This window comes from Nycticebus coucang, chromosome 23 (assembly GCF_027406575.1).
Source record: "Nycticebus coucang isolate mNycCou1 chromosome 23, mNycCou1.pri, whole genome shotgun sequence".
In the NCBI taxonomy this organism is placed as follows: domain Eukaryota; kingdom Metazoa; phylum Chordata; class Mammalia; order Primates; family Lorisidae; genus Nycticebus; species Nycticebus coucang.
In genome coordinates this window covers 36,926,442-36,948,552 of record NC_069802.1, presented here as the reverse complement: position 1 = coordinate 36,948,552, position 22,111 = coordinate 36,926,442, and the positions used below count along the sequence as shown (strand labels likewise).

The 22,111-nt window shown below is 40.8% G+C and overlaps 1 protein-coding gene across 4 annotated transcripts in view; it reads left to right on the top strand.

Moving 5' to 3' along the window:
* Positions 1–22,111, top strand: part of HTT (huntingtin) — a 172,619-nt gene that overhangs the window by 62,517 nt on the left and 87,991 nt on the right. For all 4 annotated transcript variants that reach the window (XR_008377225.1, XM_053577934.1, XM_053577933.1 and 1 more), the window contains exons 12-26: positions 549–889; positions 2,746–2,869; positions 3,268–3,386; positions 4,509–4,620; positions 4,864–5,001; positions 5,731–5,889; positions 5,982–6,079; positions 7,846–7,985; positions 9,669–9,732; positions 9,948–10,048; positions 12,316–12,462; positions 14,502–14,622; positions 16,707–16,783; positions 18,368–18,519; positions 19,543–19,745. Coding sequence is in view for 3 of the 4 variants with exons in the window: in XM_053577934.1 (XP_053433909.1) it covers positions 549–889; positions 2,746–2,869; positions 3,268–3,386; positions 4,509–4,620; positions 4,864–5,001; positions 5,731–5,889; positions 5,982–6,079; positions 7,846–7,985; positions 9,669–9,732; positions 9,948–10,048; positions 12,316–12,462; positions 14,502–14,622; positions 16,707–16,783; positions 18,368–18,519; positions 19,543–19,745 (2,096 nt within the window). In the remaining variant the exon portion in view is untranslated. The remainder of the gene's footprint in view (positions 1–548; positions 890–2,745; positions 2,870–3,267; positions 3,387–4,508; positions 4,621–4,863; positions 5,002–5,730; positions 5,890–5,981; positions 6,080–7,845; positions 7,986–9,668; positions 9,733–9,947; positions 10,049–12,315; positions 12,463–14,501; positions 14,623–16,706; positions 16,784–18,367; positions 18,520–19,542; positions 19,746–22,111) is intronic.

Genomic DNA, 22,111 nt, shown 5'->3' with positions numbered 1-22,111 from the left:
AAAAAAAAACTAAACTAGGAAAATAGGGCATAAATTTATCCTACAGGAGAATAGGATTGAATGAGATATTTTGAATAGGGGAAAAGGCAAGCCCTCCCACAAAGGATGGATTTACAGTGGTTTTTGACTGTTGTTTGCTTGGCGGAGCCAGGCATACGGGGCCACTTGGCCTCAGGCCCTGACTAGGCTGCCTCTTAATTACAAGCATTGTTAATGTGTTTCTCCTGTTAAGGCTGAAGACATTGGTTAATATTGATAACTTGAACTTCAGTTTTTATGGTGAAACACACAATTTGAAGATTTTCATAGTATTTTAAAAATACCTGTTGATTATCCTTATTTTAGTGAGTACTGTAGTAAAAGGCAGTTTGAATAATGTTAGACGGATGCATTGTTGTTGCGCCCTTACTCGTTTATATTTTCACTATTTCAGGATATTTTGTCTAAAACATTTGATGGCAGTAAACTTTTTGTTACTTTGCAAGCCTTTTATTCCCTATTGAATGTTTTCCCCAGCCATTTCATGAATGAGTTTTCTGTATTTTTAGCCTCTGTGAAGGATGAGATCGGTGGAGAGCTGGCAGCTTCTTCAGGGGTCTCCACTCCGGGGTCAACTGGCTATGACATCATCACTGAACAGCCACGGTCACAGCACACGCTGCAGGCAGACTCGGTAGATCTGGCCAGCTGTGACTTGACGAGTGCTGCCACTGATGGGGATGAGGAGGACATCCTGAGCCACAGCTCCAGCCAGGTCAGCGCTGTCCCATCTGACCCTGCCATGGATCTCAACGATGGAACCCAGGCCTCTTCACCCATCAGCGATAGCTCCCAGACCACCACTGAAGGGCCCGATTCAGCTGTGACCCCTTCAGATAGTTCTGAAATTGTAAGTGGGTTGAGGGCCACCCCAGTCTTCTGCAGAGGGCTGTGCCATCTTTCTGAGCTCTTCCCTGGAGCCCAGACCTGCCACTGCTTCTCTTCCTTTCTAACCCACTGATGATAGTGCAGAGGTCCCCAGGACAAATTATTTGGTACCTTCAGTAAAGGAAACAGTCTTTTATGTTGAATATGGAGGTCAAAAATCAGTTCATTATGAACTCTGCTAAAATTGAGTGCATTTTACATTCTTTAAGGCCTTATTATTAGGTCTTGGCTAAGTAATAAATAATAATAAATAATTATTTTTAAAAATCCTTAGGGAGCCAGTCTAGTAGGTCTTCTAGGTGGAATCATTACAGTATTTCCTTTTTGTGATCGGCTGATGTCACTTAGCATAAGGTCCCCAAGGTTCATCTATGTTGTAGCATGTATCAAGATTTTCTAATTTTTTAGGTTCAAATAATATTCTGTTGTATGGATATATACTACCTTTGCTTATCCATTCATCTGTAAATAGATGTGGGTTTCTTCCACATTTTAGCTGTTGTGAATAATGCTATCCACAGTACAAGCATGGGTATATAAATATCTCTTGGAGACTCTGCTTTTGATTTTTTTTGACTGTGTACCCAGAAGTGGAATTGCTTTTATATTCCAATTTTAATTGAAGCAATTTATACTACTAGTGTTTTGCTTAATAGTATAGTAGTTAACCAACTTAATAAAAATTATTATTTTTTTTTTTTGAGACAGAGCCTCAAGCTGTTGCCCTGGGTAGCTGTTGGAGGTAGCTGTTGCCCCTCACAGCTACCTCCAACTCCTTGGCTTAAGCGATTCTGCCTCCACCTCCCAAGTAGCTGGGACTACAGGCACCTGTCACAATGCCCAGCTATTTTTTGGTTGCAGCTGTCATTGTTGTTTGGCAGGCCTGGGCTGGATTTGAACGTGCCAGCTCAGGTGTATGTGGCTGGCGCCTTAGCTGCTTGAGCCATAGGCGCTGAGCCTTTTTTTTATTTTTTGAAACAGAGTCTCAAGCTGTCGCCCTGGGTAGAGTGCTGTGCTATCACAGCTCACAGCAACCTCAAACTCTTGGGCTTAAGCGATTCTCTTGCCTTAGCCTCCTAAGTAGATGGCTTACACCTGAGTGATTCAAGGGTGTAAGCCATCCACAACACCTAGCCTGCCACAACACCTAGCTATTTGTTTCGTTGTTGTTGCAGTTGTCATTGTTGTTTTAGTTGGCTCGGGCTGGGTTCCAACCCGCCAGCAGTGTGTTTGGCTGGTGCCCTACCCACTGAGCTATGGGTGCCGCCAATAAAAAGTATTTCAATAATAATTTATTAGTGATTTGAGAGTCCATCACTCAGTTTTTCAGGTAAATTATGCTAGAAAGTAGATTGAAGCAGGTTAGTGAAACATTTGTGACGTGGAATTTGACCCAAGTTTATGGCTAAACATAGCAAGCCCTATTCCCAGATTTTACTGGACACAGTCCTAGAAGTTTAGGAGATAAACTATTGTTTTTTTTTTTTGTCTTTGTCTAAAAGTATTGTCCTCATTTATAAAGGCAAAGATTTTTGTTTGAGTTTTTTCTTTTTTATATCAAAAAGATTTCTAAATCGGAATTGCTTTGGGACTTCTAGAGCTGTAAAACTCTTCATCGTGTGGTAATGGTATGTGATATGTAAGCTCTTTGCAATTTCTGTGCCTGCATTTCTGTGCATTTGAGAAAATGACCTATGGGTTGTATGTGGAATATGTTCCATGGTATTGGTGGCTTTTGCCTTTGCCATTCCATGTTGGAGAGTTTGTCTTTTTGTGGCCACATTTAAGAATTCTCACACGCACCCTTGAATCACTCAGGTGTTAGATGGTGCTGACAGCCAATATTTGGGCATGCAGATCGGACAGCCCCCGGAGGAAGATGAGGAAGCTGGCAGTGTTCTTCCTGCTGAAGCCTCGGATGCTTTCAGAAACTCTTCGATGGGTATGTTAAAGTCAGGTGATGCACCACAAAATGGTCTCATTTTTAATTCTGGTCATCTTAATTTTATTTTTGCTTCCAGAAGATACCTTTTTATATCTTCATCTTCTGAGTTACAAATAGCAGATGAAAATGACCAACTGGGGGGATGATTATACTTTTTCTTTTTTGGAGACAGAGCCTTGCTCTATTGCCTGGGCTAGAGTACAGTGTTATCATAGTCTACTGCAACCTCATACTTCTGGCCTCAAGTGGTCAAGGTCAGGAGCCACCTTGCCTGGCCAATCATACTTTTTAAAACAATCTAAATTCTGTGCTCCTGAGTTATCACTGTGTAAATATGTGTATTTATGTTTTAATTGGAAACTTGTCACATAATCTTGATTTCTTTATTTTTGAAGCCCTTCAACAAGCACATTTATTGAAAAACATGGGTCACAGCAGGCAGCCTTCTGACAGCAGTATAGAAAAATTTGTGTCAAGAGATGAAGCTGCTGAACCAGGTGATCAAGAAAACAAGGTGAGGGATGTAGTCCTGAGATACCTCAGCATCTCTGAGCTCATGACAGGTTTTAAAATCACCCTTGCTGCTTTGCACTCCTTTCCCATCTCTGAGTTTTTTTATTTCCTCTTTGAATATTGACCTCTTCCCAGGATTCCCCTTTTCTGCCTCTCTGGGTCCTCACCCTAATCCATATCCCTAAGAATTCCCTGAATCCCATCTCCTTTGAGAGCCCCTTACAGATCTGTTCTGTGCCAAATGCTGCCCTGCTTGATTTCTTGGACCATTCACATTTGTTGGTTGTACTTGGCCTTGCGACTTTTCTAATTTTTGTTCTATTGAACTGTTTAAAAGTCTCTCTTTATATTATTTACTTTTTTTTTTTTTTTTGAGGCAGAGTCTCACTATGTAGCCCTTGGTAGAGTGCTGTGGTGTCACAGTTCACAGCAACCTCAAACTCTTGGGCTTAAGCACTTCTCTTGCTCAGCCTCCCAAGTAGCTGGGACTATAGGCGCCTGCCACAAAGCCTGGCTGTTTTCTTGTTGCAGTTGTCATTGTTGTTTAGCTGGCCTAGGCCAGACTTAAACCTGCCAGCCTTGGATTCAAGTGGTGCATATGGCTGGCGCCGTAACCACTGTGCCGAGCCTGTATTATTTACTCTTTTACATGAAAATGTGCTGTCTTCCTAGTTCATTTAAAATTACTCTATGATAAGAATAGCATTTCACGGTTAGTTCCGTCAATCAGAATTGCAGCCTTCAGCAGTTCGTTCCAGATCTCCTACTTCCTCCTACCTTTGAGCTTCCCCAGGCTCTTTCCTTTACCTGAATAGTTTTTGCTTGTCCTAGACAATATAGCTCACACTTTGATTCCCAGAGTGGCCTTTTCTGAATACCTGGTCTCGACTGCCTTCATATCTAACAAGTCCTCTTTGTGTGCTGAGCCTGTCCCCTGATAGTCCTGTGACTCTGTGTCATGCTGCCTCTGACTTGTCTGTTTCTGCTCAGCCATGGTCTCTGAGGTCAGGCATACAAATGGGCAGACATGCATCTGTATCCCCAGCATGCACCGTAATTGCTTCCCTCCAAATATTTGTTGAATGTATTGGTTCTTTGATAAATGTCAGTTTCTTTGTTCTAGCCTTGCCGCATCAAAGGTGACATAGGACAGCCTGCTGATAATGATTCTGCGCCTCTTATCTATTGTGTCCGCCTTTTATCTGCTTCATTTTTGCTAATGGGAGAAAAGAATGGTAAGTACAGAAGGTGGGTATAGAGTTGAAGGAAGTGGCTGTAGGTTTTAGAGTTCAACTTAGTGACTGGATTTTCCTCATGTTATTGCAGAGGGAGAATAGAGGGGTGAGTTTAGAGTCATTGCCTGAGGGGGCAAGGGAGAACATGATGAGGTGGTAATTTATTGGGTCTAGTTTTGTTCATCTGAAAAATAAATGCCTGCTACTTTAAGGCTGAAAGTGACTGGGTAGTTTTTTTTGCAGTGCTTGTTCCGGACAGGGATGTGAGGGTCAGTGTCAAGGCCCTGGCCCTCAGCTGTATCGGGGCAGCCGTAGCCCTTCATCCAGAATCTTTCTTCAGCAAACTGTATAAAGTACCTCTTGACACCATGGAATACCCTGGTATGTTAAAGGAGCACATCTTTTTCCTTAGTTTCATTCATTATTATATTAATAAGAATAATTTCAGTCTTGACTATTTGAGTTTTAGAACCATAAGTGTTAGAGTACGTTTGTGAGATTTGACCCTGCATTGTAACTCTCCATAAAACATGTAAATAGATTCCTCTTAGATGAAACACACAAAGGATAAATAGAAATCTGGGAAGGTAAGAGCCAGTTTCCATACATACTGGATTTATACCTAAGGAATAGATCATGCACAGAATTGATGGGCATGGCACTTGGTCAGGCCAGGCTGAAGGAGCGGACCCTCCTCCTTGTGCCCTGCTTCATAATGCAGTGAGAATTAATCCTCCTGCTTAATCTTTCTTTGGGTGAGAGGGCAAACTTGTCCTTTTGAGTTTACTTTATGTAAGTGTATAGTAGTTTGAGTTTTTCTAGCCTTTTTATGTTTTTTAGAAATGAAATCTTAGAATTTTGATTATTATCTGCTAACCTAGAATTACAGTCCAGAAAAATATGTTATATTGAGGAGATACTAGCAATATGATGAATTAGAATCCTTAAACCCCAGACTTTTTTTTACTACTTAGTATTATTATAGCCAAGTCCTTTGTAGATTTGAGTTCTCTCTACCTCTTTTTCTGTTTCTTGAGAATTAAAATTGCTTTTAAACTGGAAAGTTGATGGTAGGGAATTGTACAGTGGCTGGGCAACTTGTCCCCACAGAGGAGCAGTATGTCTCAGACATCCTGACCTACATTGATCATGGAGACCCACAGGTCCGAGGAGCCACTGCCATCCTCTGTGGGACCCTCATCTGCTCCATCCTCGGCAGATCCCGCTTCCACGTGGGAGACTGGATGGGCACCATTAGAACTCTAACAGGTAATGACCAGTTTATCAGTAATGTCTTTTCTAGATATCATTTCAAATTACTAAGTTTACATGAAGATGTCTGTTGCTTATCTTCTGGCTAGGAAATACATTTTCTCTGGTGGACTGCATTCCTTTGTTGCAGAAAACTTTGAAGGATGAGTCTTCTGTTACTTGCAAGTTGGCTTGTACAGCTGTGAGGGTGAGCATAATCTTTTGTTGAAACTGTTCCTTCAATTAGTGGACATTTTACCACTGTTACAATTAAAATTGGAGCTTAATATGCAATGTTTCCCCGTGTTCTAAAGTTTTAAGCAATAATAAACATCTATATATCCATCACTTAACTTTAGAAAAAAAATGTTATTCTAAGATAAAGCTTAGTAAACTTTTAGGCTTTAATTCTTCCAATTTTTTTTTTTTGAAATATACCTTTTCCTGAAGTGTTTATCTAGAAATATACTTTACTATCATTACGTAAAATAGTGGTTGGAAGAAAAATACTGTATTAACCCTCATAGAATTTATTAAGAGTTCAAGTGAGCCTGAAGGATATTTAATCAACTTCTGTTTTTGTACCAAGTGGAATAACTGGTAACAAAAACAATCTCGGTTGTTTTTAGTGAGAGCATGTTGAACCTTATTTATCAGCTGGCTCATAAAATCACAATTGGCCAGTCAACAACAGTAAAAATGAAAACAACAAAACCCCCCTACAATTGTCAAATTTGTGGGATACCTTACTTTTTAAAATTTCATGGCTTAGGAGTAATTTTTCTTTAGTTCTGGAGTTTTACAAATTTCAGTCAGTCTTGTCTTGAGCAAAAGAAAATGTGCTAACAGACAGTGATGCTGCAGGCCGAGCCGCGTGTGTGAGGGTGTCACCCGTGGCCTGTGGCTGCAGGGAAGGGGTGCGGCAGTAGACACTAGTCTTGTTCCTCTCTGCATTGAAGTGGACAGTAGCATCCATGGCTGGTCCGTGGTCTGGGTTCCTTTTCTTCCCCTGGGTCTGAGCTTTGTTTTGGACATGGTGGTAGGAATGAGTTGCAGGTTTCTCTCCTTACCACCGAACAATGGTCATGCAGTTGGTCGTGAGGTAGGCAGAAAGAAATAGGAGTAAGAAAGAAACTAAGTTATGTTAAAGGGACACATTTACCTTTAAACTTGTGTGTACTGAGAAACAGCATACATCAAAATTTCTTTTTTCTTTTTTTTTTTTGAGATAGAGTCTCACTTCGTCACCCTCAGTAGAGTGCTGTGGCATCGTAGCTCACAGGAACCTCAAACTCTTGGGCTCAAGTGTTCTCTTGCCTCGGCCTCCCAAGTAGCTGGGACTACAGGCGCCCCCCACCCCCACAATACTCAGCTATTTTTAGAGACATGGTCTCGCTCTGGCTTAGGCTGGTCTTGAACCTGTGAGCTCAGGGCAATCTACCTGCCTTTGCCTCCCAGAATGCTAGAATTACAGGCATGAGCCACTGCTCTCGGCCAGGATTTTCAATTTATTCCTTTAATCCCCCCATACATTAAAATTTCTGAGAGATGTGGAAAAAGTGTAGTATCCCTGTTACCATCTTAAAAACACAAAACAAGTGTGTGTGTAGGAGTGATGTCTTAAAACTATCAAGACACGGGCTCAGAGCCAGTAGCTCAGCAGCCAGTGCACCAGCCACATACACCGGAGCTGGCAGGTTCAAATCCAGCCCGGGCCTGCCAAACAACAACTGCAACCAAAATATGGCTTGGCATTGTTGCGGGCGCTTGTGGTCCCAGCTACTTGGGAGGCTGAGGCAAGAGAATCACTTAAGCCCAAGAGTTTGAGGTTGCTGTGAGCTGTGACTCCACGGCACTCCACCCAGGGCTACATAGTGAGCCTCTGTCTCAAAACAAACAAACAAACAAACAAAACTATTAAGACACAGCTGCTAAGTGAGGTTAAATTTGCTGCCTCCTGCCCCTGTTTTTCAGCATTGTGTTATGAGTCTGTGTAGTAGTAGCTACAGCGAATTAGGGTTACAGCTGATCATCGATTTGCTGGCCCTGAGGAATAGCTCCTACTGGCTGGTGAGGACAGAGCTTTTGGAAACTCTTGCAGAGATTGACTTTAGGTAAGTGAATTAAGTTCATTTGGTTCAATGAAATAAAGCTCAGAAGTTTGAACTAAGAATTGGAAGTCCCAGAGCAACTTTTTGCAGTTAATGATGATGTCAGGTATCCTGTCCTTCAGAATCTAAGTGGTTTAGGTCTGTGGCCATCAACTCCTGGGCTTCAGACCAATAACCAGTCTGTGACCTGTTAGGAACCAGCTGAGGTACAGGAGGTGAGCCTTCATCTGTATTTACAGTTACTCCCCATCACTGACATCCTTGCCTGAGATAGGCCTCCTGTTAGATCAGTGAGCAGCATTAGATTCTCTAGGAGTGTGAGCCCTACTATAAACTGGGTGTGCGAGGGATCTGGGTTGTATGTTCCTCATGAGAATCTAATGTCCCCCCCACCCCCCAAGCCCCAAGTCATGGAAAAATTGTCTTCCAGGAAACTGGTCCCTGGTACCAAAAAGGTTGGGGACTGCTGGTTAGGTAAATGGTAATGATTTTCTCCTTCCCAGTGGCCGTTAGCTGAATTTCACCATATGCTTGGAATTTTGAAATCTAGGAGTGGATTTTTTTGGTCGTCTTAGTCACTTAAGCGTCCTGGAAGGTGGGAATAAAAATGCTTAGCGTTTTTTTTTTTTTTTTTAACCTTTTTCTTGAACTTTGTAACAAAGAATGTAGCTTATATTCTGCTTATTTTAAAAATAATATACTCATCAATATACTAAATTTAGGTAAGACAGCTGGTTTGTATTTTGTTCAGTTAAACTTTTCGATGTGTCATAGCTTTCATTTTCTAAGACTAAGTTTTGATTGGAGATATTTTCTTTCTTTTTTTTTTTTTTTTTTTGGTTTTTGGCCCGGGCTAGGTTTGAACCTGCCACCTCCAGCATATGGGACCGGCGCCCTAGGCGCCCTACTCCTTGAGCCACAGGCGCCACCCGATATTTTCTTTCAATACTACTTTTTTTTTCTTTTGTTGAGACAGAGTCTCACTATGTCGCCCTCTATAGGTGCCATGGTGTCACAGCTCACAGCAACCTCCAACTCTTGTGCGTTAAGTGATTCTCTTGCCTCAGCCTCCCAAGTACACCACAGGTGTCCACCACAATAGCATCCGCCTGGCTATTTTTTTGGTTGTTGTTGCAGTTGTCATTGTTGTTTTAGCTGGCCTGGGCTGGGTTCGAACCCGCCAGCCTCCGTGTATGTAGCTGGTGCCTTACCTGCTCAGGTACAGGTGCTGCCCTATTCAGGTTTTTTTAGGTTACCATTTATAGAGACCCTTGAACTCTTATTTCATTCTCAGAACATCTGTGTGACTTAGGGTCTGTCCTCACCTCCATTCACAAATGGGGCCACTGGGTAGGTGCCTGAGCACCGAGCCCTGGATGCGGCTTCCCTAACCCTCCTGTGAGGACACTAGAGTCTTTCAAAAGAGTAGGTGTTTATTTTGGAGAACAGCAATTTACTGAGTACTATCTTACTGCATCTGGAATTGTGAGAGGAATATAAATTTTATTTATTTGAAGCCATTAGTCTCTTTTGCCTTGTAAGTGCTGCCTGAGAGCCTTCTTGCGTGCTTGGGTGAGCCGCTCCGGAGCCAGCCTTCTTCAGGTTTCCAGCTCTCAGATGATCAGGTTATGGTGAATGTGTGCTGGTAACTATGAGATTTCATCGTTAAATATGTTTTTTTGTTAGGCTGGTGAGCTTTTTGGAGGCAAAAGCAGAAAACTTGCACAGAGGGGCTCATCATTACACAGGGGTAAGCATCTCTGCATGAAGCAGGGCTTTCCTTGCAGCGCAGAGCTTCTCTGAACACATTCACGGTGTCTCAGACGAGTGTGTTTATGTCATGAAAGTTGTGATTATGTGGTATGAATTTAAGGCTAGTCATCTTGAGTTCTTCTTCACTAGCTTCCCAAAAGTTTGGTCAGATACAAAGGTTAATACTCGTTTTTATTATACTTCTCTTTCAAGCTTTTAAAACTGCAAGAACGAGTGCTCAATAATGTCGTCCTCGATTTGCTGGGGGATGAAGACCCCAGAGTGCGACACGTGGCTGCAGCCTCATTAATGAGGTACACCAATACTTTATCCCTTTTTCACTTTTTGGTTGAAGTACTAAAAGGTGTGAGGATAGGAAGAGCATAAAGAATGCAGACGATATAGGGCAGTGTCCCCGAATCTTTTGAGCTTATTTTAGCCATTGTCTGTTATCATGAATCTGAAATGAAATTTATTTAAAATAAAATAATAATGTAAAAAACAACAAAATACTAATCTTCCATATAAAATAATGTACTTTCATTATCAAAATTTTGAAATATAGAGAATAGCACTAAGAAGAAAATGAAAATCACCTTCAATCTACCGACTGGCAATAATCACTGTTAACATTATGTACTTATTTATTTTTTATTTCAAATTAATATTTCATGAATCTGAAATGATAATTTATTTAAAAATATTTTTCCTAAAATAATAATGTAAAAAACAACAAAATACCTTCCATTATAAAAATAATGTACTTTCATTATCAAAATTTTGAAATATAGAGGTACCCAGATCAAGTAGAATGATTTTGATGTATTTCTTCTTTTTCTATTGTCTATAAGATTTAGCATGATCTGTTTTTTTAAATTATCTTTTGCTTTTTTTTATAAATATTAGTTGTCTATTGATACTTAAAAAATAATAAGAAGTTAACTGATGACTCCGTACTGAATCTCAGAGTCAAAGCATTCTGTGATAGACATACTCTTATTTGACAATGTGAATGTTACTTTCTTTGCGTTATTATTATTATTGCTTAATATTTCAATGTAGCAATTGTCTGATTCCTTTTCTGAATGTATTTATGTTTGTTCGTTCTTTACAAGGTTTTTGTTTCTAATCCTTTTCTTAAACATTGTTATTGTTGTTAAATTTTAAGTCTTTTTAATTTTGTGAAGGCAAAAAAAAAATGGAAACCTAATTAACACATGTATATATAAAAATAAAAATACAACATTTTTCTCTTGAGACACAGTCTCACTATGTTGCCCTTGGTAGAGTTCTGTGGCATCATAGCTCACGGCAGCCTCAAACTCTTGGGCTTAAGTGATTCTCTTGCCTGAGCGTCCCAAGCAGCTGGGGCTACAAGTGCCTACCACAGTGCCCGGCTATGTTTTGCTGTGCTTGTCATTGTTGTGTAGCAGACACCGGCCAGGTTCAAACCTGCCAGCCTCAGTGTATGTGGCTGGCGCCGGAACCAATGTGCTACAGCAGCCAAGCCCTTTTAGTTTTCATCGTTGTAATTTGCGTTTCTTTGATTACTTGGGAGATATGCTTTTTCCTTTACTTAAGGGGTTTGCATGACTTGCCCAATTGGAGATTTTATAGCTTTACTATTTTATGCAAATGATAGCAGCTGCTTATACCGTAGAAGGAATTGTACTCATGACCAAGTCTCCATAGAGGAAAGAGACTTCATAGATACTGGGATTTGCAAACACATGTGAAAGAATAGTGCATTGTTTCCAACAGCACGTGTACCCAGAGTTAAAACATACAGTGAGTGTACTGACTGCAGATATGAAGCCCTTCTTTTCCTTCAGGGAAATGTTCCCTGTGCTCTGCATTTGAGTTCAGTTTAGATTTTTTAGGAATCTCAGTTGGAGCTTTTCTTTGCGGGAGTGTGAGATGATTTTGCAGACAAAAATTGCAAAAATGCTTAAGGCATAAAGCTGGCTTTCTGCTTTTTGCTCAGTATTGTCTGCTGATGCTGTGCCAAAGTTTTAAAAGAGCACTTTCTTGGGTTAGTTTTATTATTTGAGAGAAGGTCGTCCCGTTGCCTTGGCTAGACAGTGATGTCATCGTAGCTTACAGGAAACTCAAACACCTGGGCTCAAACAATCCTCCTGCCTCAGCTTCCCAAGTAGCTGGGACTAGAGAATCCCATCACCATTCCTGGCTAATTTTTCTATTTTTTTGTTGAGATGGTTAAGGTTGATTTTTAATAAAAGCACTGAGGTTGAGGCAGGAGAATCGCAGAAGCCCAGGAGCTGGAGATTGCTGTGAATCCTGTGACATCATGGCACTCTTCCGAGGGCAGTAAAGTGAGACTCTGTCTCTACAAAAAAAAGAAAGGTACTTTAATTCAGTGACAGATAAAAAGCACAACACCATGTTATTTCAGAGGGGGTGGGTGGGCACGAGTTCTCGTGTGCTTGAAGAACACCACCTCTGAGAAGCGGTGAGGGAAGTGGCGTCTCATGGTAAACGGGCTCAGTCCTAGCCAGCTGCGGGGAGAAGGGTGTGAACTTCATATACTTTGTTAGGTAAGCCAACCTTCTTTTTGTGTCAGGCTTGTCCCAAAGCTATTTTATAAAGGTGACCAAGGACAAGCTGATCCAGTAGTGGCCGTGGCAAGAGATCAAAGCAGTGTTCACCTGAAACTTCTCATGCACGAGACACAGCCTCCATCTCACTTCTCTGTCAGCACGGTAACCAGGTACGCTGACTCAGCGTCCTCGACGTTGTTGGAAAATTTGCCCTTTCCTCATGTTTTTCTTTAGGTCTTAAATCGCTTATTTTCTAGAAAAAAAGCTTTAGCTCAGGATGTTTGAGGAGGTCATCTTCCTGAGAGGAGATTTGTGGTTTTTAGTGTTGCTGTACCACCTCTGTCTTTGAGCCTTACTGCGGCCACACGGCGGTTACGTTGTACGTTCTTTAATGAGGTCACAGCATTCCACATGCTGACCATTGTGTCTTTGTGTGTGGTGCTTACATATTACCTGAAAACTGATCCAGTAAAAATTTTCACTTTATTTATATTATCTCCAAAGACAATGGTTTTGTATCATGCCCATTGGTTTTTAAGTGAGGGGGCTATTTAAAATCAGTGCTAGTTAAGGAATCCATCCGTCAGTTCAGCAATTTCCAATGATTATTGTTCCCATTTGTATTGAGAGCTTTTGAATATAGTGTCAAGTGGCTGCTCGTATCCCATACTCACCTGTGAGTAGAGCAGGGGTGCTCTCATGACGTTACGATGTTCTTTGTAAAGAAGATTCCAGAAGTGCTAAGACTATTGGGCTTTTAAACTGGCTTTTAAATGTTACTTTATGAGATACTCTCCTTTCTGCTGCCTGAAAATATTTTAAAAACAATTGTTCTAAATGACTTTTAAGCTTAAATGATGACTTGTTGCTTTTTTTCCTGAATTTGGAACTCAGCTTATCAATAATTTTGAAATCATCATTCCTAAATGTCATCTTTTCTCATGTAAAGACTGCTTAAAAACACGTGGAGGTAATTTCTTGGCCACCTTAATATTTTCCTCTCAGAGAATTTCCTTTGTTTAACCTTAGAACTGGCATTTTTTTCCTCTCCAAAAAGATTCAGGATAAATATTCCCTTAAGATAAGTAGAAGCAGTGTGAAAGTGCTTCATTCTCAGGGATTTGACAGTCTTAGAATAAATTGCTGTTTCTGAATGCCATTATGATGAATATTTGGATGCCAACTGAGATGAGTGTATTTGTTATTTTTTTTTTTTCTTCTTCAGACCTTGTTGCCCTAGTAGAGTGCTGTGGCGTCATAGCTCACAGCAACTTCAAACTCTTAGGCTCGAGTGATTCTCTTGCCTCAGCTTCCCAAGTAGCTGTGACTTCAGACACCCACCATAACACCTGGCTATTTTTAGAGATCAGGCTGGTCTCAAACTCATAAGCTCAGGCAGTCTACCCATCTTGGCCTCCCAGAGTGCTGGGATGACAGGCGTGGGCCACTGTGCCCGGCCGGAGATGAGTATATTTCATTAGAACTGGTTACTAACTACTACTTCAGAAAGTTTCCCGGTTCCAAACTTGAGCTAGCCTTTCGACTGACATTCAGCTGTCTTAACTTGGTTCTTGGATGATAAACACAATTGCCAATTTATGCAGCTACATTTTGCTGCTTAGCTACAGACTGTTAGCATTTATATGAGAAGATAAAATCATCCTCTCGTTACTCTCATTGTTAAATGTCTCTGGGGACTAGACACTGTGAGGAAAATAAATGTGAATCAAACACGACCCTGCACCCCACATTGGTTTTAACTGAACAGCTGGGAAGTCAGAATTTGCGTCTCACTCTTGACGGGGCAGAAATTGACATATGCCATGAATGGAAGACAGAAAAATTATGCTGGGAACTCTGTAGTGCAGGAATAGATTTATTTGATCTTGGAATTCGTTAGAATTGGAAGTAGCTTTGAGATGCATTTAAAGCCATATAGCTTTCACCATGTGGAGACTGCAGTGAAGGCTGTGAGGGGACGCAGCCAGTGCTGCAGGAAAGTGTTTTGGGCAGACAGTGAGGAAGGGAGGGACGTACGCAGGCCTTTGTATGGAATAATGACCACATTTATGTCCAGTCTCTCTTTAACAGAAAAGTCAAAACTGTTTAACTTCTTTTAGCCTTTAAACTTAAACTTTTAAATGTTATTTGTTTTTAATTATCATATGCTTTACTTATAGTTTTTAAGTCTCTGTATTTTTCTTACTAGAATATACAGAGGCTATAACTTACTACCAAGCATAACAGATGTCACGATGGAAAATAATCTCTCAAGAATTATTGCAGCAGTTTCTCAGGAACTAATCACATCAACCACAAGAGCACTCACAGTAAGTGTCTTAGTTGATCTCAAGGAGATGAATTTTCGGTAGTTAGTGGGATCCCTTATTTGTCTGGTCACGTTAGTGGTGAGGTGTTTGTGTTGGAGCTCTTACTTATGGGACTTGCTGAGCACTTGTGCTTCTGGGAACAGAGTCTTGTCTTATTTCAACAGTAATGTAAAAAAATATTTTTTTCTTATTATTGGAGTAATACATGCTTGTAAAAAAGTCCAGGCAATTTAAGAAGAAATAAAAATTACCATAAGAAGAAAATAAAATAACCATAATATGAATCGGTAATGTATCAGAAGTTTAAACCGCCCTTAATCCATGTGTAATTGACCTTAGTGACTTTGTGATACACACTAAAGGAAAAAATGAGAAATGCTAGCAGAGATTTTTGTGAATAATTACCTTTATCATTGTTTAATGATGCTAAAATTACATAAGAACTCTAATGTCTAAGAAGCCAAAGATGATTAAGCTGATTACATATGATAACATATGGTTAATATGATACTTCTATGAGTTTTTAATGATATGTAGATATATAATAAAATCTAGGCTATAATATTGAGTGAAAAAAAGTAGAATATGAAAATTGTATGGAAGTGTGTAAAATTGCATCTCAAGAAAAATATTTACTTATGTAAACAGCTTTTTTTAAATTTTTTTAATTTCAGCTTGCTTGTTCATTCTTCGTTTGAAGTACTCTCTATTTGTTCATTTTCTTCTTCCTCTGGCGATGCTCTTTCCCGTTGCCTCCCCAGTAGCTGGGATTACAGACGCCCACCACAACGTCCTGCTGTTTTTGATGTTAGTAGCGACAGGGTCTTACTCTGGCTCACTGCTGCTCATACTGGTCTCGAACCTCTGAGCTCAGGCAATCCACCCGCCTCGGCCTCCCACAGCGCTGGGACTACAGGCGTGAGCCGCCTTGCCCAGCTGTACATTTCTTATATACTCAGAAAAATGACTGGTAGAAAATCGCCAACATGAACTTTAGGATTTTGGATGATTTCTGTATTCTTTTTTATATTTTTCAGATATTCCCAAATTTTCTAAAATGAACAAGTACAACTTTTATAATCAGAAAAAAGAGTATACAAAATTAGTGTTACTTTACTGATTGCTGAGTTAAACCTTTCCATTTATTTTATGTGATAGAAGAAAAACTTGTATATTGTAGAAACTCACACAATTAAGTTTAGGCTAAGTCTTGAGCAATAAATATCTTTCAAATCTAAACATTGTTTGGGATGTCTGTAGAATGGTCTCTCCTTAATTTGTTCAAGGTATCATGAACTTTGCTTATTTATTTCTCTTGTGGCCCACACGTTGTGGACTTGAGGTGTGAAAACGGGCAGGCTTCCTGCCCTTACAGCTCCTGCACTCTGATCAGGGAGACAGGAATCTCCTGGGGCTGAGACCTTGAGGATGCCCAGGGGCAAATGGGGAGGGGTCTGGACTGTAGGGGAGGAAAAACAATGCAGGGCAGTGGTTAACACAGGACAGTAACAGTTGTGGGGTGATCCCCAATCCAGGGATGAGGAGCTTCACTACCATGGGCCTCTCTTCCTTGGGATATAATCAAACTTTTCTCCAAACATGAATTCCATTTGTCCAGCTGTATCTTTTAAAGTACAGATTTGGGGGGGGCGGCTCCTGTGGCTCAGTGGGCAGGGTACAGGCCCCTTATACTGAGGGTTGGGTTCAAACCCAGCCCTAGTCAGCTAAAACAGTGGCAACTGCAATAAGAAATAGCCGGGCATTGTGGTGGGTGCCTGTAGTCCCAGCTGCTCTGGAGGCTGAGGGAAGAGAATCACTTAAGCCCAGGAGTTGGAGGTTGCTGTGAGCTGTAATGTCACAGCACTCTACCGAGGACTTAGTGAGACAGAGTGAGACTCTGTCTCAAAAAAAAAAAAAAAAAGAATACGAATTTGTACCATGGTGGGACAGATACCTAACGTTATCATTTATAGATCTCAATTTCTTTTTTGTTTTTTGTACCGTTTAGAATGGGTAAAAGGAGATTTAACTCCGTCATCCTTTGTGGTGTTTGGATGTGATTTAATTATTCCTTTCTTCTATAGTTTGGATGCTGTGAAGCCTTGTGTCTTCTTTCAACTGCCTTCCCAGTTTGCATTTGGAGTTTAGGCTGGCATTGTGGGTATGTATCTTCCTCAGTAGACAACTGTCTGCAACTGCATGGCACAAACACAGTTACCAGGATGCCTTTTTCCCTTTCTTTCTAAGTCTTTTATTAGTTTGGCTTTTTGGAAAAGTATCTGATAGAATACTTGCCTTTGCCCTATTAGTTGTGTGAAAACCAGTTTCAGAAGGTGAGGAAATACTGGAGTAGTTATACTTCAGTAAATGTCACAAATCCGTAAGCATTTTTGGAGACTTGAGGGTGTGATCTGTAGGTTCATTTAAGGGAATTTTCATATGCTGGCAAAAGACTTTTCTAATTGACTTCTTTCCACAATTATTCACTACACATTAAAAGTTTAGAAACACTGGGCGGCACCTGTGGCTCAGTCAGTAAGGCGCCGGCCCCATATACCGAGGGTGGCGGGTTCAAACCCGGCCCCGGCTGAACTGCAACCAAAAAATAGCTGGGTGTTGTGGCAGGCGCCTGTAGTCCTAGCTACTTGGGAGGCTGAGGCAAGAGAATCGCTTAAGCCCAGGAGTTGGAGGTTGCCGTGAGCTGTGTGATGCCATGGCACTCTACCGAGGGCCATAAAGTGAGACTCTGTCTCTACAAAAAATAAAAAAATAAAAAAATAAAATAAAAGTTTAGAAACACTTATTTGCTTGATGTCAAGTGTGACCTAGTGTACAAAGTGGTGATGCACTACAAGGGTGTGATTTAGGGACTGTTGCACTTGTATTAACAGTTTTCATTTTGAAATGATTTTCCTCCAGTAGATGGCACTACCAGCATCTAGGAGATGATTTTGAGTCTTCTACAGCATTAAAGAAAAAGCTTTCATTATGTGTATTAATTATTGAGAGAGATTTTGGTGATTCCCATCACATTTGGAAGTAAATCTATGGATTTCTTGTGTCTATCAGCACAAGAAATTTGCATGAGGTGGATTGCATTCTCTGGTCTAGAATGATTATTTTTCTTCTTTCCACAAATACTGAGCAACTGCACTCTCTAGGCATAGGTCCAGCACTAGACTCGCCTTTGCCATTGGAGTAAGATGTGCTATAAGTCAAAATTTAAGGAAAGTTAAGAGGTCATTAAAACATACAGTTCTGGGCTCAGCGCCTGTAGTGCTCAGTGGTTAGGGTGCCAGCCACACTCACTGGGGCTGAAGGGTTTGAACCTGGCCTGGGCCTGCTAATCAATGGCAACAACAACAAAAAAATAGCTGGGTGTTGTCCCAGCTAGTTGGGAGGCTAAGGCAAGAGAATCTCTTAAGCCCAAGAGTTTGAGGTTGCTTTGAGCTATGACAGCACAGCACTCTACTGAGGGCGACATAATGAGACGTGTCTCAAAACAAAAACAACAACAACAAAAAAAAAACATTTTAACCATATCTACTGTCTTATTTCATTTCTCAAATTATTTTTATGGAGATTTGCAGGAGAGATGTTAGTTGATTAACAATAGTAATTTCAATTTCTAAGCTGGTATAAAATGTATCACGACACGCCTTCCTCATGGATTTGTAAGAGAAAGCAACCTCTTTGGTTTACTTGAAAATTTCTGTAATTTGACCTTGCAAATGTCTGTTTCCAGAGTACCCCCCCTGAACACTTCAGATGATTCTAGAAAGAGCTGTACGGTTGGGATGGCCACAGTGATTCTTACCCTGCTTTCATCAGCTTGGTTCCCGTTGGATCTCTCAGCCCATCAAGATGCTTTGATTTTGGCTGGAAATTTGATTGCAGGTACTGGTGCTGAGTTGAGACAGGGACGTTATCTTTTGTTTTCTTTGTGAGGTATGAGAGATGGTGAGCATATGAGGAAAAATATTCGAGGTCATTCCAAGTGATAGTCAAAATTTCAGGTGTTACTTGCATGCATCTCCTCTGTGCTGAGTATTCTAAGGTAGCCTTTTCCCAGTCTAGCCCCTCAGATAATTGTGAGTTAACTTGTTTTGAATTTCATTTTACTGGGTACCAAGTATCACGTTACTGTCTCAAGCACTGGGACTATAAGGAAGTATAATATATGGGCTCTGTTCTCAAGTTGCTTTTAGATTAGTGGGGGATATATGTAAACAAAAGTGTAGTGGCAGTATACAGTAGCCATAATCACTTTCCCATGGGCAGATTTAGTGGCTAACAGGAAAGGGTACAGACAGAGGGTGCCGCACAAGCAAATGTGCGATGTTTGGAGCACTGCAAATAATTTTGGTTGTCCTGTGAAGACAGTGATAAGAACGGAGAACATGGCCAGTAGGAAAGGCAGAGTCCATTGTGATCCATGAGGGGAGGGATTGCCAGGACCTGTGCTGTTTGCTCTGGGAAGCTACTGGAGAGTTTTATGAAAGGAACTGACAAATGAGTATTTTAGGAAAATCACTCAGCTGACTTGAATGTGGGTTCGAGGAGGAGGTAGGGAAGCCCAAGTTTTGAAGTTAAGGCAAGGGATAGAGAGTCTGAACGATGTTGGCTAGGGGTTTTAAGTAAGAGGCTGATGGAAAAGAATGAAGGAGGCAGAATGGCAGGCCTTGATCACCAACTGGACTTCGATTGTGAAGACCAAGAAAGCGCCCACGATGATGTCACATCCTGGGTGGGTAATATGGTAGTGACCTTCATGGAAATTGAGAACACAGATTTTGGGGGGAAATGTCATGTTGACATTTGGGGTATTAGTTGATCAGGGATGGAGGTCCAGTAGACTCTAAACACAGATGGTTCTAAATTTACTTTTATCCACACTGTGGGGGTGTGTCCATATTATAGCCAGTGCCCCCAAATCTCTGAGAAGTTCATGGACCTCTGAAGAAGAAGTCATCCCAACAGCCAATAAGCAAGAGGAGGTCTGGCCAGCCCTGGGTGACCGGACCCTGGTGCCCATGGTGGAGCAGCTCTTCTCCCACCTGCTGAAGGTGATTAATATCTGTGCTCATGTCTTGGATGATGTGGCTCCTGGACCAGCAATAAAGGTAACTACTTTTTGGGGGCAGCTGTTTTAATACCTTTGTTTAGTAATCTATCCCTTTTTGATTCCCTTTTGCTTTAAATGAACAAAATTGCTCATATTCTGACACTAATTTAACATCAAAATGTGACCATCTGTTTTGTAGCTCTTTATTTATCTATTCCTGTTACCTCTGAAGGGGAAATACCTAGGTTTATTTTTAGGCTTTCCGCATCAGCCACGAAAGCTCAAAATTGAAGTTCCTGGCTGAGCACCTCAGCTGCTCTCTCCTTAAATCTTGACAGTTTTGCTTTTTCTATGAAGCAATAAAATCAACATCGAAACAAATGTTAAACTACTTGCATGATGAATTTAAGATAGATCTGTTCACTTGTTATTATATCTGATTGCTCTTTGCTGTGTCTTCTACTTTAAAAACTTCTCTTGGCTGAGTTCGGTGGCTCATACCTGTGATCTCAGCACTCTGGGAGGGTGAGGCAGGAGGATCACTTGAGGTCAGGAGTTTGAGACCAGCCTGAGCAAGAGTGAAACCTCATCTCTGTTAAAAATAAAAAAATAAGCCATGTGTTGTAGAGAGCACCTGTAGTCTCACCTACTGAGGAGGCTGAGGCCGCAGGATCCCTTGAGCCCAGGAGGTTGAGATTGCTGTGAGCTGTGATGTCGCTACACACTTAGCCAGGGTGACAGAGTGAGACTCTGTCTCAAAAGATACCAAAAACACCAAAAGTGAAAAAACAAACAAAACCCCTCTCTCTCTTCCCATTCTGCTTTAGTCCCTCCCTTCTGTGCAGTTGTCTCTGGAGAGTTGTACCTCCAGCTTCACCCTGTAGTCTCCTGCTGCTCTTGGGCCAGGGCTGGGGAACCTGTTCATGCTGGAAGCTGCATTAATTTAGCTGTAATCGTTCACTTTTGTGGCCAAGGCACTTAGGAAAGATAGTAGCATCTAACAGGAACACAGGTAGTGCTTAGAACATTTATTCCTTTTCCAGGTGGAAAATGTAAAAGACAGCAATAGCCCATTTGTCTCTTCCACGTCCCGTGAGGAGTGGGCAGGCCTTTTGATGTCTTGGGTGATAATTGAATCTCAGAGAGAGTAAGATTGGCAAACTAAAAGTGAGAAAAACAGCTCAATAAAATGTCCCTTCATTCTCCCAGCACACACAAAAAAAGGTGTAATCAAATAAGGCCACATTCAAGAAACTTCAACTAGATATACTTAAAAATATATATTGTTTTGTAAAAATCAAACTTCTACACACTTAATAATTAAGGAAAATGAAAACTATGTTAATTTTAAAGTTAACTAGCTTTTTAAAAACTTGTTGTGTCTAGTTTTAGTTGGAGAGCGTGTGAATATTTGGTTGCAGCATGGAGGTCCGCAGTTTCAGTGGATCCTCTCAGTGGGTAACAATCATTTGTGACCTTAAGATATCTTGATTTGGATTAGGTAGGAGAATGTAGATTAATAGCAATAAGAGGTTGAAAAGCAAGAAAGCTTTTTTCAGGCATGTAGTTGAAGGTCTGGGTGTTCTACTGCATTTTTCCATATTTCAATTGAATCTTTCTTAAACATCAAAAAAATAACTTTAAAACATCATCTACTGAAAGTTCAATGAATTCTTCAGGTGCCTGGGTGATATCAACTAGGTGAGGCTGAAACGCTGATTTAATGTCACAATTCTCAAAGTTAGTGAACCTTTCATTGTATTTGTCCAATTAATAGGTCTAGAATACTTACGTATTCTTCAAATGATTGCTAACTGAAATTTTCTGCTGAAGAAGTGTTTTGAAAAAAGACAGTTTAGGCCAGATGAGATGGCTCATGTCTGTAATTCTAATACTGTAGGAGGCTGAGGCAGGAGGGTCCCTTCAGAAGCTTAGGTGTTTTAGACCAGCCTGAACAAGAACGAGACTCTGTCTTTACGGAAAATAGAAAAATTAGCTGGTGCAGTAGCACATGGCAATAGTCCCAGCTACTTGGGAAGCTGAGGCAAGAGGATCACTTGAGCGGAAGAGATTGAGGCTACTGTGAGCTGTGATGACACCATGGCACTCTACCCAGGGCGACAGAGTTTGAGACTCAGTCTTGGGTTCAAAACAAAAAAGCTTTTCTGAAATGCCTGGATTTTTTTGCTGTATATCATACACAGATTTAGTTTTATGTTGCAAAAAATATTCAAGTTGATTTGATTTGACACAGTTTCACACAGGAATCCTGCATTCTGAAGGAAATCCTCCTTTAATAATTCACATTGCTTAGTCTCTTTTTCATAAAATGTAACTATCTGTACTTGCAGGAATAAAATTTTGGCTAACACCTGCTCTATGATAGTCGACACATGTTAGAATGGTACTGCAAATCCACACTGA